Below are 23,000 nucleotides of genomic sequence, written 5' to 3'. Positions count from 1 at the left end.
CAGTTTGATACACAAATATAAGCTAATGCTAATGCTAACACACACTTGTCTGCACGCTAAATTTAAAGCCAGAACCATCTGCTGGTTAAGTATTTTGAAACTGTTGCTATACTGTTGAAATGTTACTAAAAGGTAAACCAATAACTTCACTTTGTGAACTAATGTAAATACTTCGATGCAGCTAATCCAAACCCCGTCTCAAATGTAGCTTTGATTAGCACAAAAGTTGAAAATGGAGAAATATGGTTCTTTTCATTTTTTGTTTGGATTCAACAATGACAAAAATTAGCTTGAAGAGCTGCTAGTATATTTGTAGTAGCGGTTTGTTTTTCCTCTTTTTTAAAAACAAATTTTGGACAAAACCAATCGACTGTACATTTTTGGTTATTTTAACACTAGTCTTTTTGCTAAGCTAATCTCTCTTATATGTGTACAGGCTATATTTGAAGCATGAAGTGTTAGCTGGGTAAACATTTTAAAACGACAGGTGGACGTGCACCTTAACATTAATGAGGCCATAATTTATTCTGGAAATACATACAATTCTGAAATACAGACTCAATTACCTCCTTAGTTGAAGCTAAATGGGTATATCTGAGTAGCCCATTAGCTTTGATTAGCATAAACTACCAGCTGCTGTAACACCAGCAACTGTTACTGTTATGGTGTCTGTAAGAATTAAATAAAAAAATGTATAATTTGTGAGTTTTTAAGCTGCTGGTGTAGCAACAATAGTAATGCTGTTTGGAGTTTCTTTTCCCTATTGTGTCAGTCTTTGCAAAAGCTATTATCTGTAATTTTATATGAATATAAACTACATTTTTAGTTTAGCTGCTGCTACGACGTTACCCAGACTTTACTGTTACAATAATATATCTTTAGTAATAATATTCTTATCCACATACTCTTGATTTTTGCCTACTTATTTCTTTGACAACTGTGTTCGCCTTTGCAATATTCTTTTATATTGTATATGCAACACACCAGTATTGCAATAGTAAACGTACAACATAGTTTTGTACTTAAAGAATCTTGTTTGCTGCTGTAAACACACACAGGCATACCATGAAACAGGCCTTGTTAACAGTTAATTTCAAATTACAGTGCATCTTTCATGGGAGTATGAACTAATTAATTACACCCTTATACTACATACATTTCAGTAGACAGCATATTAAGAATTCAAGGCATATTCAAAGCTCTGTTAAACCTGCCAAGAGCACTGGGCAATATGGCATATTAAACAATAAGTGCAATGTTGCCAGCTGTCTCTATTCAGAAGTGGGATGTCTTTGTAAATACAGCCCTCTTGGAATGAAAATGAGGTAGAGCACACAGAAAACCCTCTGACAACAGAGGACAGATCATCCTTTCTTCTTCCGCTGGCCCTCGCTGACCTGCCCTCACCCTCCCGTAAACAAAGAGAGAGAGACAGAGAAAAAAAGCTGCACATTTACACCTTTAACCGACTCTGTAAAAGCTGCTCCGGTTTGGTATGCAGGAAGGCTGCTGCAATTTGGTGTGCAAACAAACCAGTGCACCATGCATTCTTGGAAATGCTTAGTGACTTGGAAAAGTCACTATCAATATGAATTAAGATTAAGAAAAAGGGGTCAAGGTAAAGGCAAAGAAAAGGGGAAAGGTAAGATGAGAGGGAGAGTGATTGGTAGCTGGCTGCCATTCTGGCCCGGTGGCCCTGCGGCTGATGCACAGGGTTGCGTAATGGTTCTGCATGCAATGTGAAACACAATAAACAGGACTTCAGCGCATGAAGCTGAAGAGACCACTCAAGCCTTCTGGGGAAGGGAAGTTATTTCAGTGAACCCATACATACACAGGATGAGACAGCCATGTTTTGACACAGTGCACTAAAAATAGCACATTCTTAATAGAAAAAAACTGAGTGCCATGCAAATCTAGGCTCGCACATGGGGGGGAGCGATAAAACGTTTCCTGCAAAGAGAGACCAACTAGGGGGCATGGTAAATAAGAGAAAGAGTGACCCGTTGCAGGGTAAACTACTCAGAATATAAAACCATTCATAACTCACCATGACAGTGATCCCACCTGACAACCACGCATCGCAGAAGGCCACACGACCACATTTACATACGATAAAAGAGCCAAAGCAATTAAGGATCAGAATGAGCAACTTTGCAGATCTGTTATGTAATTCCCAGCCTGTGGGACCATGTGTTAGAAAATGGCGGCAGGCAAGCATGTTGTGTTTTTTGTGCTGCACATATATGGTTGTTAATCACGCTCGGTCTCTTTGCTCTCTTTCCATTTCCAGAGAAGCAGAAGCCTGGCGGCAGCCAACCTACGGCGCCGCAGCACGTGCAGGCTGGACTTCAGCATCGCTGCGAATGTCACACAATGTTAACTTGCACACTGGAGGCCAGCCTACGGTTAGAGGATCACGAGGACAACCTATAAATGGCGCCTTTTCACGCAACTCTGGATGAAAAGTTTACTGCTTTGATTGGATTTTATGGTTTTTCATTTCATTTTATTTTTATAGATATCAAATGCATTGGGTGAATGTAAATGAGAGGTTGCAGATCAGAGAGAAGTTGTTCAAATACATGTCAAATAGACTTAGCAGTGCAAAAACGTGCAGCTCCTTTGGGAAACCAGTGGGAATACTGATGAGTACAGGTATTTTTCCAAGCACACAGAGAGAGCAGGTAGCACACATGAAGAGATGAACAGGTACTCTGTTAGAGCCACATAAAGGAACACATCTCTCTCTTTTCTCTCTCTTGTTCTCTCTCTCTCTCTCGCTGTCGGTAGCATGAGAGAAGATTTCTGCAGGGCGTGTTGGAGTGTGAGTCATCATCATTGCAGAGAGAGAGAGAAAGAGGGGAGAGGCATTCTTTAAGTCGAAGACAGAGCTTATGGCAGCAATGCAGCATGGAAACACCAAACGCATCGGCCTTTATCAGGGTTAAAAACCTCCACACATGCCAAACAACCGCATTTAAATGAATCCCACGACAGCATCCCAGCACAGGAAGGAAATGCCATCTTGTTGTTATACAACAACAGGCCAGAACTGAAGCTTCAGTGAAACCTATTGACTCACAACATGATCCAATGAGTTAGTGTAAAAGCCTGAATAATTATGAGTGAGTTTCCATTGTGGCCATGTTACTATAATAAACACAGATGTGGACACACCACTGTAGTTCGATAAGCTTGAAATCAGAAATCAGAAAATCAGTCAAATAACTGCACAACAAGTATTTTAGGTTATTTAATAGAAAAAAAATAATGTATTCATATATATATATTGATTAGTGTTTATTTACTTTCAATGATGAGATGATGAGATTGATGCAGAATGCTAAACTTAGAATTAATCCATTAAAAATACATAGGAGCAGGCACTGGTTTTTGGAAGCCACCATGTTGCCATCTCTAATACAGTGGCCATCGCCATTATGCCCAATCGTTTCATTCAATCTATGACCATTTTAATGCTTTTAATCATCTTTTTCTCATCATGCCTTTCTCCTCTGCTCTGTCTCCTCCTTTATTTCCCCCTCACCCTTTTCCTCGTCACCTAAAGCTTCATTTTCAGAACTGAAGTCAACTAACACATGGAAATGTGCAAATGCATGTTTATTCATTCCCGATATTCAATATATTCACTCTACAATAAAGAAAACCCCAACAATCAGATAACCCTATACGAGCAAGCACTTGGTGACAGTGGGAAGGAAAAACTCCATTTTAACAGGAAGAAACCTCTGGCAGAACAAGATTTAGGGAGGGGCAGCCATCTGCCATGACTGGTTGGGGTTGGAGGGCACAATTACTCACAATTGTCACACTTAGTATTCTTAGCAGATTAGACATGTGTCCTTCCTGTCTCTGAACAGATGCCAACAAGCTAAAGAACAACAACAACAGTTGGTTATAAGCCAACATTGTGACAGCTAAGGTTAGACTCAAGTCCCCCAGAAATCACACTTTCCTTCAGATAAACAGTGAGCTTACATTCTCACATCACACAAGAGATTATTTGCTATGAATCCAAGTCCAACAATGTTAGATCCGAATCAAAGAAAGGTTCACTTACACCAGCTAACAGCAGCAAAAACAGCAGGAGTTGACTGCAATCTATCAACTGGTGATATTATATGATATATAATAGTGATATTTTACATACTCTAGCTTTAAATTGTTATTTGCAGCCCTACAATCATTAGCAACAATTTTAATAAATCTTAAAGTTAAAACTCAAAATATTATCTGGTTGCAGCTTCTCCAATATTGTTGACAAATTAGGTATAAAATAAAACACTTTAAATAGGAATTAGTTATGGTTAATATTCATTGTACTTTAAAGACTAGATGATGACAATATTAAAAAGCCATTAGTAATAATTGCTATTACTTATAGCAATGGTTGTTTGGTTAAAATATAAAACATTTATGAAATATGATCAAAGCCAGAAAAGTGGTGTTATCTTATTCTGTGAAAGACAAACAAAATATTGAGAGTTTAGAGGAAAGCTGCCCGTCTGTGACATATTTTGTAACTAAGAGACGTTGACTATTTCTAGAAACTTCCAGCGATATTAGGAACATTCCAGAAGGAGCTATCTGACACAGTGCAGGCAGAATTTCTCAAAAATGTTAAGACTGACAGTTAACACGTGACGTTTTTCCCCATTAAACTGACAACTACATTACCCATAACCAAATCTAAAAAAAAAAAAAAAAGGAAAAAAATGGACAATTAAGCACATGTTCCTGAAGTAAGTCAGACACATACAGGCTGATGCTCTCATTAAGACAGCATCAAAAAGACAAATTTCAATCATTGCCTGATATTTCACTTGACCTCCCAGATATTCTCACCCACACTGTAATATTTAAATTCCCAAATCATGCTCTCTAGCCTGGCCTTACCTTCTCCCACACAGAGACAGTGCAAGCCTTGAAGACTAGTTCCCTCATATCCAGACTGCAATCAGGCAGGAACTTGTGGTACGTTTTCTTCTCCCCAGGTCTGCCTGGATTGTCATGTAGACGGCGTGACAGACGGACCTCTAGTCACAGAACTCTAAAAGCTGCTGCATAAGTCTGCAACCTGATCCTGAAGTTCAGCTAAGTCCGTGCTGCTATCCAACCCGACAGATTAAATTACCGAGTGTGGCCAGTGTTACACCAGCCTGATATTACCCCGTCACAGACTCTAAATTAATATGAACCTAAGGCCACTGTATAAACTGCATCTGGTAAAAGACAGTGTGTTAACAGAGCAGCTGTAAAATTACAAATCCTTTGAAAAACCCTTTGAAAAGTCAATAGTTGTTTAAATATAGTTATATATATTCTCGCAGGACTCGCTGGCATGCTTTCTAAATAAAAAATACAAATATTAATCTATGCAACAACATGATGATGATGAAAGAAGTTGAAAACCTTAGCTTAGTTGGGTGATAAACAAAGTTAACCTTCTATTTCAGAAAAAGTCTAGAGCTCAATGAAATGTCCACTGTACTTGCAAGAAAACACTGAAATATTTCATAGTAGGCAGTATTATTTCTCAGCTGAAAAACAGCCTAAAAACAGGCTGCCTGACTTACTATTCCAACCAATCAATAAGCCAGCCAGACATTATGTAGTTCAAATAGGTCACAGTTCAAAACCACTACATTACATGCAGTTATCTTTAAGCTCAGAAATATGCTCCCAGTATTCTGTTGCTAATAACTAAGGACCTAGAAAAGTCAGTCTGGACTCCACCAATACACACTCAAACAGAGTGTGCACCAAAGATTGCATTTAAATTTGCTAACCTCCCCAAAAGAAGTCAAGCAACAAAAAAACAGTAATAATCTGCGAGGTCAAACAGGAACCCAGGGTAACGTTAGGTAACTAAAGACCTCTCTTACTTTGTCAACAAACCAGGAGAACACTGAAGAACAATGAGCATGTGCACGGCATGGCTGCAAGGAGAAAGCAAACACTCTCTAAAAACAACAAAGCGGCCCATCTGCAGTTTACTAAAGATCACAATGACAAGCCAGAAGCCCGGTTTGAGCAATATTAACTGTGTTATGTTTGGAGAAAGGGCAATACTGCATTCCAGCATTAGACGATTATCCCATCAGTGGTGGCTGCAATGGTTTGGTCCTGTTTCACTACGTTGCAGTCAGGATGGATTTCCATTTTTGATTAAACAATGAATTCTGAATTATCCTGGTAAAGTCTAAACGAAAATGTCAGGACATCTGTCCATGAACTGAATCTTAAGAAAAGGTTGGTCATGCAGGAAGACAATGCCCCTAAGCACACAAGACGCTCTACTGAAAGAAAGAAAATGGTAGAAGAAAAAGTTAATGTTTTGAAATGGCCAAGTCAAAGTCTTGACCTTAATCTAATAGAAATGTTGTGGAATGGCCTGAAGCAAATAGTTCATGTGAGGAAATCCACCAAGATTCCCACATAGGAAGCAGAGCAACGAGCTGAAATTCCTCCAAGCCAACATGCAGGATCGATTAACAGATAAACATTTAAAATGCGCCAGCATGGGATCATGTTTTTACTCAGTAAATCAATGACTTTTTATTCTTTTCTTTTCCTACTTTTGCAGCTGATAATCTGATGATATTTCAGCTTCATGTGTGGAAATACATAAAAGAAATTAGGATTCAGCCTAATCAAGTTAAACTGACATGTCCCTGTGATGCGCTGCTTTCTCTTCTAGTCCCAAAGAGTCCAAGTAAAACCATAAAAACAATGTTCAGCTTTAAGTTTGAGAAATACGGTCACATGCAGCTTGTGGATTGCATGATGCTGATAAAATAGAAAACATAGCGAACATTTATTCACACTAAATCTGTCAAAGAACAACATTCGCAGGAGTTTCCTTAGCCGGCTCTTATTTCCCTGGCAAGCTGTGCGATACCCAAGACATCAACTGAAAAGGAGTAAAAGAGCAAGATGGAAAGGAAGAGAGGTGCAATCTAGGCAAATGACCCAGAAAAAAACCTTTTTCATGTGAACAAAAAGTCATGTCAGTAGTGTGAGTCACACCAAGTCAGCCTGTCAGTACCACTTGCTGAGCACACTTATCCCAAAGTACATAGCTACCAAGAACAAAACCTCAAAGAGGGCAGCATCTTAAATGCAGCAAGAGGCAGGAGCCTGAATGTAACAGTTGATAACAAGGTCAGAGAAAAAAGCACCAATAACAAGCATTCCCGTCTGAGGCAGACGAGCACTCGAGACACGGCTCATCGCAACTGTTCTGACACTGCGAGAGACCAGCTTATCAGTCAGCTCCACTATCTACACAAGAAATGCTGTTAGCCATCACTGGCCTTTAGTTTTACCCGAGCACCAATTAAGAGGCACTAGACTGAACACAAGCACCCATTTCTGATGTTCTGCAACTGTAAATATGTAGTGAATAGGTAGTGAGAAACTTTTAAGAAGTGTAAAGGGTGGGCAGCAAGTATCTGCCAAAATGTAAACTTCAATGACAACTACAAATATCAACAGTATCAGTATCAGGTCAATACTAGCACAATAGGATCGATACTTGTGAAGTGAAAATGACAATATATACCTCACACATGCACTAGGTTTTGTTGTTTTAACTACTTATTGTGTATCATTAAAATGTGTTCAGAATTTGCAAATTGATGATGATTCAAGTATCAGTATCAATATATGTATCACCAATACTGGTGATTTACTATCAGTATTAGTGATAGTATTAGTACTATTTAGTATCAGATCAACTCGAAAATTTGCAGTATAGCACAGCACTAATGATAACCTCCTCTTATGATTTCCAGTTATGGTTACTTCTTAACTGAGTGAAGTCGAACTCTAAATACTGACAAAAGGTGCTTTTACTGTATAAGCTCCTTTAGTAATAGATACACTGGATCATCCTTTAGGAAAGGAAAAAAGATATTCAACCCCACAATTTCATAGTGACGCACCATTTTATTGTTCTCAAAAACAGAATGCTTAACTGAAAACTGGCTGTTAATTGTTGTGTTTTTCGTATCGTGCTAAAATTTGTTGATATATTTTTAACAACTGGGTTTTGAAACTACTATAACTAGATCCTCAAAAACTCTCCTTCACACCTTTCCTTGACTGACTGTCTTCTGTAATGTGCATAATAGTGTTTTTGTAGGACATTATGAAGTCTCAGTAAAGCTGACCCTTGATCTTTTCGATATAAAATGTTATCCCTTGATTATTGTATTCTAGCTGACACATCTTTCCCCCCACAATTAGAGAGAAGGAGGGTGCATGGATTTGTGCAAGCACACAAAAGGAAGCTACAAGGAAGGATGGAAGCCAAAGAAGTTTCTTAAATAAATCAATAAATGATACCATATTGAACAAGTGTATGCTGTGCTAAAAACTGAAGAAACTCAGCTGTGAAAGAATGGGTCGCTCTCAGGAGCTCAGAGCACTTCAGCATTGTACCGTGATGGGACAACACTCACTCAAGTTGGGAAATATTCCTCAGTCAACTGTTAGTGGTATTGTAACAAAGTGATTGGGAACAATGGCAACTTGACCGTACACCAGTGCACAAAGCAAGGTCCATAATGACATGGACGAGTGGGTTTGGTGTGGGATAACTTGACTGGCCTGCACAGAGTCCTGACCTCAGCCTGACAGACTTTCTCATCAAACATCAGCGTTTGAGCTCACAAATGCACCTCTGGAAGAAGGCTCAAAAATTCCAATAAACTTATGTGTGAATACGTTTGAAGGCAGACAAGTATTGATAAATAGTAAATAGTATTGATACAGTATAGATACAGCACGTACCATCAAGCTACAATGGTTTGAATCTGGCAAAAAGTGTTCTCCACTGCAAACATTTGTAATACAGGCAGGAAATAAACATAATTAGAATAGACAAATGAAAACACTTTGGAGAGAATACAGTATGCATTATGCATGGATGGATGGATGGATGGATGGAAGGAAGTAATAGCAGCAGCAGTAGTAGTAGTATTGCTCTTATTAACTGCTGTAAGAAATTATTTTCCCAAATATCGGTTAAAATCATGTCTTATTCTTCATTTTATTTAATATAAGCTTGCAGGTTAAAAAATTATACTTCTGAAATCCTGTTTTGAGGCATTGATTTGGCTCTTGGCCGTTGCCATGTTTGTATTTTAAGACTAAATACTGGGATGAATTTGACAGACAAACTGAGGAAACTGCACACTCAGAGAATGAACTTGCTAACACAGGGTGGCTATTCCACTTTCATTATGTAGTTTACTCAAAACAGGCCCATATTCAAACAAATGAAGATGATTCTGTATTACTGAAATATGTGGTAAAATGTTTTATTGAATTTACAAGTCAAAAAAGTGGCAGGCTCCTTTTCTCACTGACTGTTACATATGCTGAAAAAAACCAACAACACAGGTATTACCAAACTGAGTTTCACTTTTCAGAGATTACATGCATCCGTTATGTGCAGTGTCTGTGCTGGAGAATAAACCAGGGTGTTACCAAAGTCAGGAGTCAGGTTTCCTCCTCAGCAGGCTAACAACAGCTCGACCACGTCATCGGTGCCATTCACGTCCAACTGTGGTTGGAAAGTTAAAAAAAAAAAAAAAACATAGATCGACTAATCAACTGAAAAAAAAAAACAATCAAAATAAATATGAATGAAGGGGTAAACACTATTTTGGGTTTATGAAGTGTCCCTTTAAACTGTTCTTTCACTTGACAGTGCAGCTTGGGGATTTCAGTAACAGGCATTGTAATTAGCCACCACATAATAGGAATGACCTTATTAAGCTGCTGCTGGGTCACGAGCAGATTTAGGTTATCAAAACACACGCTCTACAAAGTATTCTTTTATTTAAAGTACTATCATTTTATTATTATTATTTTTAAACCCAGCTGGCACTCGACTGCACAAACACACAAAATGCCTGATCTTTCTTTAGGAGTATCAATATTTATGCAGTGGCTGAGTCCATATATACCAGCGGTGAGTCCAAAAATCAATGCACGCCTGCTACATATTTTAATCTCCCTATGAAGGTCACATTATCCACCAATGCCTGAGAGGACAAACACACAAACACACACACACACACACACACACACACACACACACACACACACAGAAAGCAGCTAGCAGTGTTTGCATTCACGCCACCCTGACCCTTTTACTAGTACAACTAATGTCACTGAATCACACACAGTTTTAAAGACTGGAAAAAGAGACGGCGCTCATCAGCCCCAAAAAGATTTATGTAAACCATGACGTTGAAAGCGCTTCATCTGAAAAGGCTGCGTTTTCATGTTTTAGCTCTGTGTAACTCGTGTACATTATAGATGAGGCACAAGAGAATAGGAGTATTCAGTGGAGCCCTATCGCTTACCAAAAGGCCAATCTAAATCTCCTATATCATGACTAACCACTACTTCAGAGCCATGGGGGTAACACAGAAACAACCTCAGCTTCCCCTGAAGGCTAAACTTCAGCACAACAATCCAAGCCAACAAGGAGCTGCAGTGAAAAATAAAATAAAATAAAATAGATTTTCACAGCGCTCTCATGGCTAAAACTGAGGAACTGCCAAAGAGATTCCTGCCATCATATGAATATGTCACTTTGCTAACAGAGCTTATGAAAATTAGATGAACATTTTACGATCTTGTTAAAACCGGTTACATTATTAAAAGGGCACATTCATCCTGCGAGGTGAGGAAAGAGAGCCCGTAGCAGATTGAAAATTTAATAAGCTCAATGCAGTGGCGAGAGATTGAGAAACTTGGCAGAGGTTTAACTTTAAAATCCTGAACATGGGCGTGCGATGATTTAACCTCATTGTAGAGTATCATGCATGCACTCAGGCGGGTCAGAAGACAGGGGATTCTGCAAACCTGTCATAAACCCATTAAACGGCTTAGCTTCAGACACTTCCACCAGCATTTAATCTCTCACATTAAGCATTGTTTCTGTCATCTCTGTTGTTTTTAAATGTGGTCACATGCTGTTATCTCATATGTTTCGCAGCAAATGGTGTGTTTTTTTTCTTCATGGTACCACACCTTCACTGAATAAAGAAAGAGAGTAGTGTGATGCTAATGCCCACGGCTATCATAAGAGGCCAGGCTGTAGAAGTAGGTGGCTGTTGTCAGCAGGCTGCGAATCATCTCTTCTCTCTGCTTACTGCTGATGAGGCTGTGATTAACGTTGTCTGTGCGTCAGAAGTGTAGTATTATCTGGTCGGGCAAAAACCAAACCACTGACTACATGAAGTGCAGCATATGTATGTCTGTGTATGTGTACCCTTGTCTCTGTGCATGCTGGCAACAGACACCCTGTGTGCTAAATCCCACCGTACATCATGCCAGGTCCTTGCAGACCTGTTACAGCACAGAGGCAATGGGCCCAGTTCCAACAGCAACACTGTCTAACAGTTTACATTCAAAGGTTTGCGTTTTAGTCAGGATATAACAGAGAAGAAACAATCATTCCTCTTTGGAATGACAGCAAATTTCAATTACAGTCTGAAGCAATGTCTTTTTTTCTCTTTTGGCGACCGATTGCAAGTAAATACAGCAACCAACTGGGTGCCCATAGGTTCAACAATTTATCACAGTTAATTGTTGTATTGTTACAAACAGACTGCTAAAATTATCTACTTGACCCAATTCAATTGCAAAGTGATATCAGAATTACTCAGACTTATTTTTTTTTTTTTTTTTTTTTTTTTTTTTTAACCTGTCCCGTTTGGTTCTTTTGCCATCAGAATTATTGTCTAAAGGCGAAGAAAGATGCCCAACGGATTTACTTTACCAAATGGACCATCCCAGCCTTGCCGTAATGGTCCATTTGATTCAACTTTTTATTGTTTATTTTATTTTCACTTGCTGAATACGGGACAGACTTGACTGGAGGAGAGAATGTGGAGAAAGAAAGAGGGAAAGAAAAAAACCTGAGAAGAGGGACGGGGAAAAAGGTCAAAAAACAAAAACCAACAGAATAAGCAGACAAAAAATACATATATCGATCACCTGGATCACCTGTTGAGAAAGAAAAAAGAAAGCAAGCAGAAGAAAACGAGAGTAATAAACAAGATCACAATGATATATGAGAATATGACAGTAAATACTAAATATTAAACATTATTGTGCAGCACGTGAGATCGACAGCGCACAGTGTGCTTTGAGGTAGGAGCCAAAAAGGGTGTAATTTGTGTGTGTGATCACCCGTGTGTACACCTGTGAGCATGAACGCGCTTGTTTTTAAAAGGTTCCTTCATGTAATGATCTGCTAGAGGGTGTGGGGGGCCACTGCCCCGACCTCCAGGGCATGAAGCAGGTATGGAGGAGATCAAGACTCCAGACATCCAGAGGCCCCCAGAACACAAGAGACCAAGGAAGACCAACAGAGGGGCAGCCGCGCCACTATCCCAGAAAGAGCTGAGGAGAGTCCCAGATGAGGGGTCACTCAGCAGCCGCGGAGCAGAAGCCAGGGGGGGTTGCAGTGACGTGCCCGTGAGCTCCGCTGGCAGCCAGCTGTGCCTGAGTGGCCGAGCCCCGGGCCGTGAGGCCGAGGGCACCCCATCCCCAAAGTGGCCCGAGCGAGCCCCAGGCTCCAGGCCCCAATAAGCAGCCGCCAAGGAGTGAGCCGGTGGGTACCCGGGCGCCCACCCCCGGAGACAGAGAACCACCAACGCACCGATGTCTGAGGGCGTCCGCCACCGGCAGGGGAAGTGGTGGGGGGACATGGGCCTCCAAACCTTGGAGGGCCTGAGATGTCCTCAGAGAGGTGGCGTCTGATACCCAACCTGACATATAGACACAGACAAACAGGCACACACAGATACAAACATCTATTCCCACCCTCATGCTCTCATATACAATTGCTCAACACTCACCCAACGTGGAGACAGACATAGAGAGACGCTGTACACACAATCACACTCCCCAAGCGTACTCTAAGCCCCGAGTCTAGGTACCCTTACCCCTGGAGGGGGAAACTGCACCCAGACTCAGGTGGTGTAACCCTTTTCCCTGCGGTGGGGAGAAGCAGACCGCCCCGACTCCGCAGCAGCAGGGAGGCCCCATACACCAGACCCCAGTCGGACGGCCAACTCCTCCTCCTAGCCCCCCTGCTCCAGCAGGCCGCAGAGAACGGGGGTGTACTCAGACTTATTGCAGTTTTACTGCTGTTTTGACACACCAAAGCCTTTATGAGTGTAGCAACAGACTCCTGGTCATCACAGACTCGGTCCCCGTCTTCAAAACAACCATTTCAAAGACAATAATATCACAAGTTCACTGCACACGATAATTTTGGCCATGGTCTCCAACCCCTGTTTTCCCTAGCATGACTTTAATATATATCAACAAAATTATTCAACATCAGTTTTACCAGTACTTTGAATGTTAATATTTTAGTCTAGTTTCTGTTAGGTTATACAATTGATTACTTAATGGTTCATTTAAGGCATAAACGGCAAACATGCTACATGTCTTAATCAAAAAATGAAACATAATGCATCAGGATGGATGCATATGCATGCATATATGAAAGTTATTGTTAAAAAAAGCTGTAAAATAGGTCTAAATAAAACCTGTGTAATGCTCCTTTAAAAATTGCAGTTTAGTTTTGTATGTAATGCAGGAGGAGACTCATGCCGAATGCTAATTTGTTAATCCATAATATCACATAGGACATAATTCCATAGGATATCAGATAATCTATTTTGAAAGAGGAGATTGTACATGTGTTGGCTCATTTTTTTCCTTTTTCATACAGTCTGTTGTTATGATCTGTGGATCATAACGGGGGAAAAACACCAGTCAAGAACAGTATTTATCTGAATATCTCAGCATTTGATAGTTTTTTGTCTTTTAACATTATCTTTGAAAAACAATCACAGTATCCAGATGTTTACTGGAACCAGTGTAATATTCAGGATTGGTCAGTGCTCCACATGTAAACTCTGCTGCTACAACCATAAACAAATATACTGGTGTCAGGATGACCCTAACCAGTTATTCCACTGGAGAAGCAAAAAGAGCTGCAGAGTGAATGGTGTGTAGCAAAAACAGCGTGCGGTCCAGGGTCAGCCAGCAGCATCTGAGCGTTAATAAGGGGAGTAATTGAATTAGAGGATCAGTGGACGCCTGTAGTGTGGGCGCCACGCGGCTCTAATTTCATTACAAGTGATGTAAACATGAGGTTGGCCCCCAGCGCAAGGGCCTCCAACATCAATACATGCACAAATGATTAAAAAAAAAAAATCACATAACTACATACCCACACCTGTTTGTCTCATATAACATCCTGTCCCCAAGCACATGGATATTTTTTGTGGGTGTTGTGAGCTAATAAACACTCATCATAATGGGAAAATCAGGGTCATGCAGTACAAAAACAAACAGGAAAACGGGGCCCGAGTAGCATCGTCTCCTCACGATGAAGTATTTAAAGTGTCATTCAATCTGGGGCAGAACAGTTGCTCAGTGGTTAGCGCTGTCATATCGTGGCAAGAGAGGGACAGATTCTCAGCACTTTCTGTGAGATGTTCTGAATATCAATGTGCATGAATAAATGATAAATCTCACATCGATGGTGGAGTGCATAAGACGTTAAGTTGACGGGACAGAATATTTTTAGTTAGGTTTGTTTAGAAGTGATGCTCTAGTACATCTACGCTGCAAAGTCACTGCAATTTATCCAATCTATCTGATCTGATCAGCAGTCTAATGTCCCTTGGCCCCGATGAGTCACTTGACCATTAAACCAAGCATAGCTGAAATAAACCTGAAAGCCTGACTGTAGGCCTTCTGACAGTCATGAATAAAGGCAGTTAACCAAGAGGAAAATGTTCACATGCCAATACGTCTTGCCCCTTTTCATCTCAGATGTGACAATGAGAAACTCCCAGAGGCAGATCACTTATCAATATAGCTGCACGCGGCATTAAGGGGGGCCACGCAGATCAGCGGGGCACAGTTGCCATGGCAACTTGATCCGTTCTGATGTTAAATATACGATTGTGAGCAAAGCCCTTCTAGAATTAAGACCTTCCACTTCAAAGCTATCTCGGCAACATCTTTGGGCAGTTTTTTGGGCAGTTAGAATGAACCAGGTGAGAGCATCAACATCAGCCTGTATGGACACGGTGACATAAAAACTGCATGCACAAAATCACCAGTAAAATATGAAAATCTACTGAAAAGGTTTTGTTACGTTTTTTTCCAAAAATAAGAGAAAAAGTTTTTGGGTCCACGATCCGTGTCTCAGCACTGAAGACAGAAACACTATAGGTATTAAATATGCAAGTGATATATTCAAGACCATAGATTAAAAACAACTGATATGGAGACATAAATAGCTCGTTTTTTTGGTTGTTGTGCTGAAGGAATTGTATTGCCTAAGTCCCTGCCAAAAGGATTACACATCAAATTACTTCATCGGGCAGCAAACCAGTAAATTTTCTCCATTTCAAAGAGCAAATCTGTTCATGTAACCCACATCTATCACATGCTCGGTGCTAAAAATGCTTGCTTGGACCGATCCTTGATGAACACTTTATCATTTTCTTTTGTTTTATGACACCTTTGAAAACAATTTCATTACCTTAAAGCTTTGCAAATGAGAAAAGCATAGGTGAGCACACACTTATATAGAAGAGTGACTTCCCTCCTCTAAGGTCAATCCAGAAGGTTTGAGCAATACATGAGCAAGTCGCTTGTATGTTCTGGAATTATGAGTAGCTTATAATGGCCAATGTAGTTTAATACTGCTGTGCATTAAAGAACATTAGCAACCCATTTCACTCACACAATAACTCCTCTCTTTGTATTCTACACTTTGCTTTACACACACATAGGTGACATTTTTGGCTGGAGGGGCTACTCTAACCGTTGTGTTAGTATGAACTCTGCGCGGTTTTACATTCAAATAATATTAGAGCAGACTACAATTGCATGAAATATTTTAAAGATTTGCATTTTTACAAAGTAGGTTCACAACTCACAAGTAGGAAAGTCACAAAGCAGAGAATTGCTTCTTTCATGAGCCATTTACACTGATCTCAAAAAACGTTTGCAGTCGTACAGTATGAGTTGCTCTGGCAAAGAAAAAAAATTTTTTTTTCATGTCAGCTTTTGCAGAATGACAATCACAACCCAAAGATTTCTCCTTCAGCACAAATCTGCAAGCCTAAAAAGACAACACGGAACAAAGTTTGATCAAATTTAATGAGGCTTGTCCACAAGCAAAAGCATAACCCACAGATAGAAACGTGTAACGGCTGAAGACAGCCGCTCAACCAGGAAGACACCTTTGCTAGAGTGCACTTGCAGTCTTGTTGATTACATCTCCGTCAGAGATGATAACAGAGCTGCGGGCTAATGAAGCTCACTGCAGAAGTGCCTCGTGTCGTGTCAGTTTTTCATTGCATCACTCGGTCTTACGTAGAGCCGTGCAGTATTAGTAATTACTGACGCTACTTCAATCTTTCAAGAATCATAATCAGCTCTTTTTCCGCTTGAGGAAACCAGCAACACTGCTTCAAAACCACCCACCCTTTTACAATATGCCTGTCACTCCCAGTCCATTTCTCTGTTGACTGAGCAGTGGAAAACACCATCTAATGACAAGATAGGATGTGTGTTAACTTTAAAAGCATTTGTTTCCCAGCAACCACCGTGGAAAAGATTTTGTGTGACCGTACTTCACTCAAGGATGTTGTCAAGGTTGTAATTAGTACTAAAAGAAGGCCACCTGCCAAGTAATCCCATAAACTCAGCACTCCACATTAAGCATTTTGTCTGCTACGAGTTAAACGCAGGCACGGGAAGATGCACTAATAACTGTCCTTCACACTGATGTGCAGGAATACCTCCAGGCAAAAATTAATAATTCATTTATATCACTTTTCTTTAAAAAGAAATCATGTTTGGTTGCTTTACAAATAATGCTGCGTGTGACTGAAATGGCAGATTAGCACTTAAGAAATGTTGTTAATTAACAAGCAGTCCTGTCACAAGCAGGCAGATAGGTTAAAAAAATAAAGTTCACACTATCCTCATTTTGGATAAAATCACAGTCAGCAGTGCTAACCTTGCACCCCTATCGACTAGAAGTATGGACTTTAACACCAGAATGCCGCACTCTCAGTATGTGAGACGAGAAGGTGTTTCTGTATTTTTGGAGATTGTCTCCTCACAAAACCAACAAAATATGGCAGGAGAAATTTAATAGAGACAACACCTTTGCTAGTTCCTTATGTTACCGTTAGTGCCAGTGTTATTCTTATCGCTAGGAAAATCAGGACATCAGTTAGATTGTTCATCAACGCGCAACAGAAAAGCTGTTAATAACAAAGCTTCAGTTTATGGTTCAACCAAAAGATGTCACCCATAACATCACCCTCTGTGAAAACAACAGTCTGGTAAGTGCTGAGGAGACACAGAAGAGAAAGCCAGCAGTCCCATGCACACACATAGACACGTACATATACGCACGCACACGCGCATTCCCTTTGCACAGGCACCACACTGAGATCTAATCGATGGAGCTCATTCATATTGAACCACAGACGTCAGGGGAAGCCGGGGGAATTACAAGCAGCCTCCGCTGTGAGATCGCAGCCTGGAGGAAGCCGGAGGAAGACAGCTCTGCTCTGGTAACCTCCAGTTTACCGTCCACTGGATTTTCAGCAACACGACTATGGGGTGTCCTAACGCCCTGAGAAAGTACAGTCAGCAGGTTCACTGCACTTAAATTGTACTGTTAAATAAAAGTATGTGTGTATGTATATAAAACATTACTTTAAGTCCAAAAAATTACCTTAACCAATTTCCACCAACTCGTAGTAGCACTAACATACAACCTCAATGTCATAGTAGCTCACAATTCACCAGTTATTGTCTGTAAATGTGACCTTGACCTTAAGGCTGATTTGAATGAAGACCCATTAGGTGATCATTGCATGCAGGTTTGAGTAAATGCTGACTTGGGAATCGTAGACAAATAATTCACAACGCCATAACTTCATCAGTAATTTGGCCGCATTAGCTAAAACAAACAAACAAAAAATAATCACAAGGCTCTCTCAAATGTCACTAAAAACAGGATCAAATGATTAGCAAATCATTTAAAGACGATATTTAATACAGCTGTACAAACATGACAGATCAAATGTTAAAACTAAATGTTTTTTTTAATAATCCCTTTTTAATTTCATAAAAATAGTCTAATATAATAAAAGTTGTTTTCCAACTGTGCTGCATTATCTCTTCTTTTAACACTCATAAGCATTTGGGAGGTGATGGGACAAACTGCCATTAAAGTGCTCACCAGTTCAGGACCTTTTTCAGAAATACCTTTCATAGTGTAAGAAATGGGTGACAGGTCTGGAATAGATCCTGAAAGTGTTTTGGGATTGTCTTTTTGTAATATGTAAGGGTTTCCCTGAAAAAGATCTCGTCCAGATGGCATCTATGTTGCTTGTTGTTCCAAAACATGTATATACTGTTCACCATTAATATGGCCTTCAGAAATATTATTGAGTGGGCCATGTTGACCAATGGCCAACACAATAACATCTTGGATGCTGGCTTTTGAACAGAGCTCTGATGACAAGCCGAACGGTCCTACTTCTCTTAAACCCAGAAGATGTGGCATACATGGCTTCCAAAGACTGTTTCAAATTTTCGGGACCTGTGGGACCTCTGGATCGTAGAGATTTCACTTCAGTTTTCTGATGCAGTGACACACTCTGTTGACTGACAGTGTTTTTCAGGAGTTCTTAAACCCATCCGAGAGATTTCTACAATAGACTTGTGCCTGTTTTTACTGTAGAGCCACAAGAGCTTGGCTTTTGTCCTTGAATGACGAGCCCCTCTTATCTTTACATCTAAAACATTCAGGCTCTCTGGGATGCTCTTTTTATATGTAATGCTGGTACTAATTAACCTCATTAGTTGTGACATGTTCCACCAGGTGTTTTTCATGACACAACCTTTAAATTGTTTTAATATCCCTGACCCAATCAATAAATCAACATTTCTCAGCTTCGGCATCTGAAACAGATAGGTAATCTACAATAAACAATAGATAAACCAAGCAATTAAAATAAAAGTGTCACAAGTGCCTGGAAAAGGCACTTGTGACATATAAGAGAGAAGTGCAAATTGCATTAATAAATAAAATGTACACTATAAATCTAAGAAAACCAGCAGTATGAAGGCGTAATACACAAATATGGTTGTGACAGGTGCGTTCACCTGTGACAGAATGAAGAGTTGTTATACAGGTTTATAGATAATGGCAGGAATGAGTTCCTAACGTTTTCTTTATGCCAACGAGGTGAATCAGTCTGAGGGAGAAGGAGCTCTGCTCTCTCAGAAGTGTGTAGTGGAGTGGGGTGATGGGTTGTCCATGATGGAGACCAGTTTGTTCAGTGACCTCTGACCCTCGCTGACTCAAACGCCTCTAAATTCTGACCAATGATAGTTCCAGCCTTGCAGATTAGTTTGCTGATCCTGCTGGCATCTCTGCCACTGATGATGGCAACTTATACAAATTTCAGTTAAATTATTTTCAAATCATTGCATTCTGTTTTTCCTGATATCTTTCAAAGCATCCTACATTTTGGGGGGCTACCAACATCTTCCTGTAGGTTTGGTGTAATTATTAGACAGGAAAGAGGTGAAGGCCTAAGTTTGTTCACATGGTCAGTAAAGAAACTGCCACTTTGACCCCAATCAGGCTCAATGAAGGCTCTAAATGAACACAAGCAGATGTGTTTTCACAGCTCATTTAAAATTAAACCAACAACTGGGAGGAAAAGCATGGTTCACAACTTGACAGTCGAAAGCAGGGAGAAGGACATGAAAGCCAAAAAGCGCCAAAAGCAAACGCCTTGACAGCGGTCTTCAGCCAGCCTTAATGGCCCATGAAAAGTTCAGCATTAATGAGACTTTATCTCCCTCACACACAGAGAACTCACCAGTAACTTCTGCTGTAGCCTTTGGTGGCTCAGGGTCTCTGGGTTAAGTCGCCGAGCTCGGCTGTAGTCCTCTAGAAGACAAAGCTCGTCCAAAAGGTGGAGGGGAAAAGCTTCATTTCTCTGCAGTGGGGGACAGGGAAGGTGGGGGAGTTATTTGTCACAATAGCAATGGGAGGTTTATGTGCAGCTTTTTTGTTGGGATTTGCTGTATTCCAAATAACCTTTCACTACTTTTGCTGAGTCCCACTGGAGATGAAATCTGCTACCACTCGATCTGTAAGTGTAGGTGACTGGCTGCTAACAGCCAGCAGGAGTTCTGAGTGGGAAAGCAGCTCTAACAGCTCTAACAGATATACTAACGCAGTGCAAGCAGAATGTGTGTTCTCTCTTTATTGATCTTCACGGATTCAGTCTGACAGCAAAGCATGCTCAACTACCTGCCCACCTGCTGCTTTTAGCAAACTCCGACAACTGCATTTAACTATAAATGCAGTTGTTAGAGACTAGTTAAATTATATTCAATATATATCAAAGTATTTCAAAGCAGCTCATTTTACATAGTTTCTCAAATCTGCAAACAAACAAGCAACATGCTAATGTCGTGTATCATTGAAAAATATCTCTTAAGCACTAACAAACCGACATAAGTATAAGATGTCACACTCAAAAAAGTCAACTAAGGCACTTGTTTGATTATTTAGATATAAAAATGCTTGATTACTTTAAATATATTATGTTTATAGTTATTAAATGACTCCTTCTTGCTGGTGTAAACTAGATCTATATGTCTGCACCCAATGAGAAGAACAGTGACTCTTTCATTGCTAACTATTGCCTGTGCTGCATACCACGGAAAAAGTTCAAATCAATGCAAGCAGGAACAAATGTTGGAAGGTTGTTAAGCTAACACATCTTCAGAGCTACCAGTTACAGAACTACTTTTATAAGTTTATAGTTAACAAATCTAGCTCAATCCTATACTGCGTTGTTTTGTTTTCTAGTAAACTCCAGGTACATTTTGCAGTCTCAAAGTGATCATACACACAGAGATTGACTTTGTGTGGAAATCTGTTTGTGCTCTATTGTTAGCCAGGCTACTGTTAGCTCTGTGCTATAACTGAGACTTGGTAGGGAGTGTTACAGTCTAGCTTCATTTAGCAGAAGTTAACCAGTCCTCAGTGCCCAAATACAACTGTTAGCAGGTTTAATTCATTCGAGAGACAGCGTCTTTCCATCATCACAATATAGCTCATTTCAGAAGCTGGAAATGAGCTATGTTGATAAAAAATGGCTGCAGCTTCTAGGTCTGTAAAATGAAGTCTCTTACGTGTGTTGTAAAAATACTTCTGGTCCTGTAGAAGTCTACTGGACCTCTGTAAACACTTTGCTATTGCATTTATGGTCTCAGTCACTCATTTCAGGTCATACTGAATAAAAATTGAAATCCATTTTACAAATCTTGATCATATTATGTTTCAGCAAGGAGGATCATCTGGGATATCATTGGCTAAGTATAGCAAAGAAAAATAAAATTAGTGTCTGGTACAATACAGTACGGGTTTAATGAGACACTGAGTCAAAGATTGATTTCACCTGGTTGTTTCAACAGAGGTTTCCAAATGCAGTTAGTGAAATCCAACTTTGACAAACGTAACATTTTTCCACAGTTTGTGTGCTCACAAACTGTGAAATTTCATGTTTAAATCCAATTCACCCCTTCTAGCACTTAAATTCACCCCTCCACAGAACAATGGAAACAACCAGGTGTTTTGCTTTACCAACATGTATCGTCTGCACAAACCTACGGCAGTACTATCCTCAACACAAAATGACTCTTTATTAATTCTGCGGTTCATGAGAATCTACACAGCAGCTGAAAAAAGTTTAGCATAAAAAAAATAAGGAAATGGCTTGAAAGAAGTGTTAAAGGAGGAAGAACTAGTTATAACGATAATGTTGGATCCTGTTAACAGCAGCCAATTACAGAAAATAATGTCAACAACAAGACTGATATTTGTAATATTTTCTAATCATGTATTAGTTCATTCAACTATGGAAATGTAGTGGCATGATGAAATTACATTCATTCAACAGATTTTTTTTTTTTTTTTTTTTTGAGTGCAACAGGCTAAAATAACATCCTCTCTCCACTTAGCCAGCAACACTGATAGCACTACCTAAACTTCTTGTTATTGCCAGGCTAGTGGAGCTGGCTGGAATAATAATGCCCCCTGTTAAATTATTCATGGCTCCAGTCAGGTGGAACCAGATGCTACTGTTGTGTCATAAAAGAAGAGCTGTAACTCAACTCAAGCATGGAAGGCTGTTGCTGCACGGAGGGAAAGACTTCATGGATCCAGCATGGATGCTGCTGGGCTACAAACAAAAACACGGGATGTCATGACACTCGCTCGGCTCTTTCCAAGTGACATTTTCCTGCGAGTGTTCAAACAGAGGACAATGGTTCAGTAGGTTGATCCATATGGGGGTAAAGCCTAAGGTGCTGTTTGCTGCTCACCACCCTGTGTTGGTGTTGCTGTATACCCCACCCTGACATTTGTGGCCATGCCCAGAAGATGACCTTTTTTGTCCATGCCGTGTTTTAGTGCTGAATATTAATGCTATGGTGCTGTGTGCCCGCCACTCATGGGAACAAGCAGTGCTATTTTTAGCCACATGTCCCCAGCTGCACATCTCCAACCCGGGGCCAATGGGCAATTAGTGTTTGTCTCTCATGGAAGGAGGCAGTGCTAGAAACTCCATAACACAAACAGACATCTGGACACAGGCTGTCTCTGTCCTGCCCCGCACCCATGCCACAGGGCACAACTCTTAAAGCCATGCACTCCCTCCCTCCATCCGTCTCACCGCCCATAAGTGCTCAGTCACTCGGAAGCTCCTCTCTCTGATCTAATTCACACACATTTGTGTGTCTTCACTTCATAGACATTTGTGAAAAAATTACATCCGGCACTTTGTTAAGTCCACGCAAAT

At 40.2% G+C, this 23,000-nt stretch overlaps 1 protein-coding gene across 25 annotated transcripts in view; it reads right to left on the bottom strand.

Annotated features, from left to right (window-relative positions):
• Positions 1 to 23,000, bottom strand: part of rimbp2b (RIMS binding protein 2b) — a 99,447-nt gene that overhangs the window by 59,257 nt on the left and 17,190 nt on the right. For 22 of the 25 annotated variants that reach the window (XR_010095255.2, XM_065471826.1, XM_063489129.2 and 19 more), the window contains exon 3: positions 20,007 to 20,126. The exons of the other annotated variants lie outside the window; for them this stretch is intronic. Coding sequence is in view for 21 of the 22 variants with exons in the window: in XM_065471826.1 (XP_065327898.1) it covers positions 20,007 to 20,126 (120 nt within the window). In the remaining variant the exon portion in view is untranslated. The remainder of the gene's footprint in view (positions 1 to 20,006; positions 20,127 to 23,000) is intronic. 25 annotated transcript variants of the gene reach the window in all.

The sequence above is a fragment of the Pelmatolapia mariae genome, linkage group LG12 (assembly GCF_036321145.2).
Source record: "Pelmatolapia mariae isolate MD_Pm_ZW linkage group LG12, Pm_UMD_F_2, whole genome shotgun sequence".
Taxonomy (NCBI): Eukaryota; Metazoa; Chordata; class Actinopteri; order Cichliformes; family Cichlidae; genus Pelmatolapia; species Pelmatolapia mariae.
The sequence above is the reverse complement of the archived record's forward strand: the minus strand, read 5'-3'. Positions and strand labels throughout refer to the sequence as shown.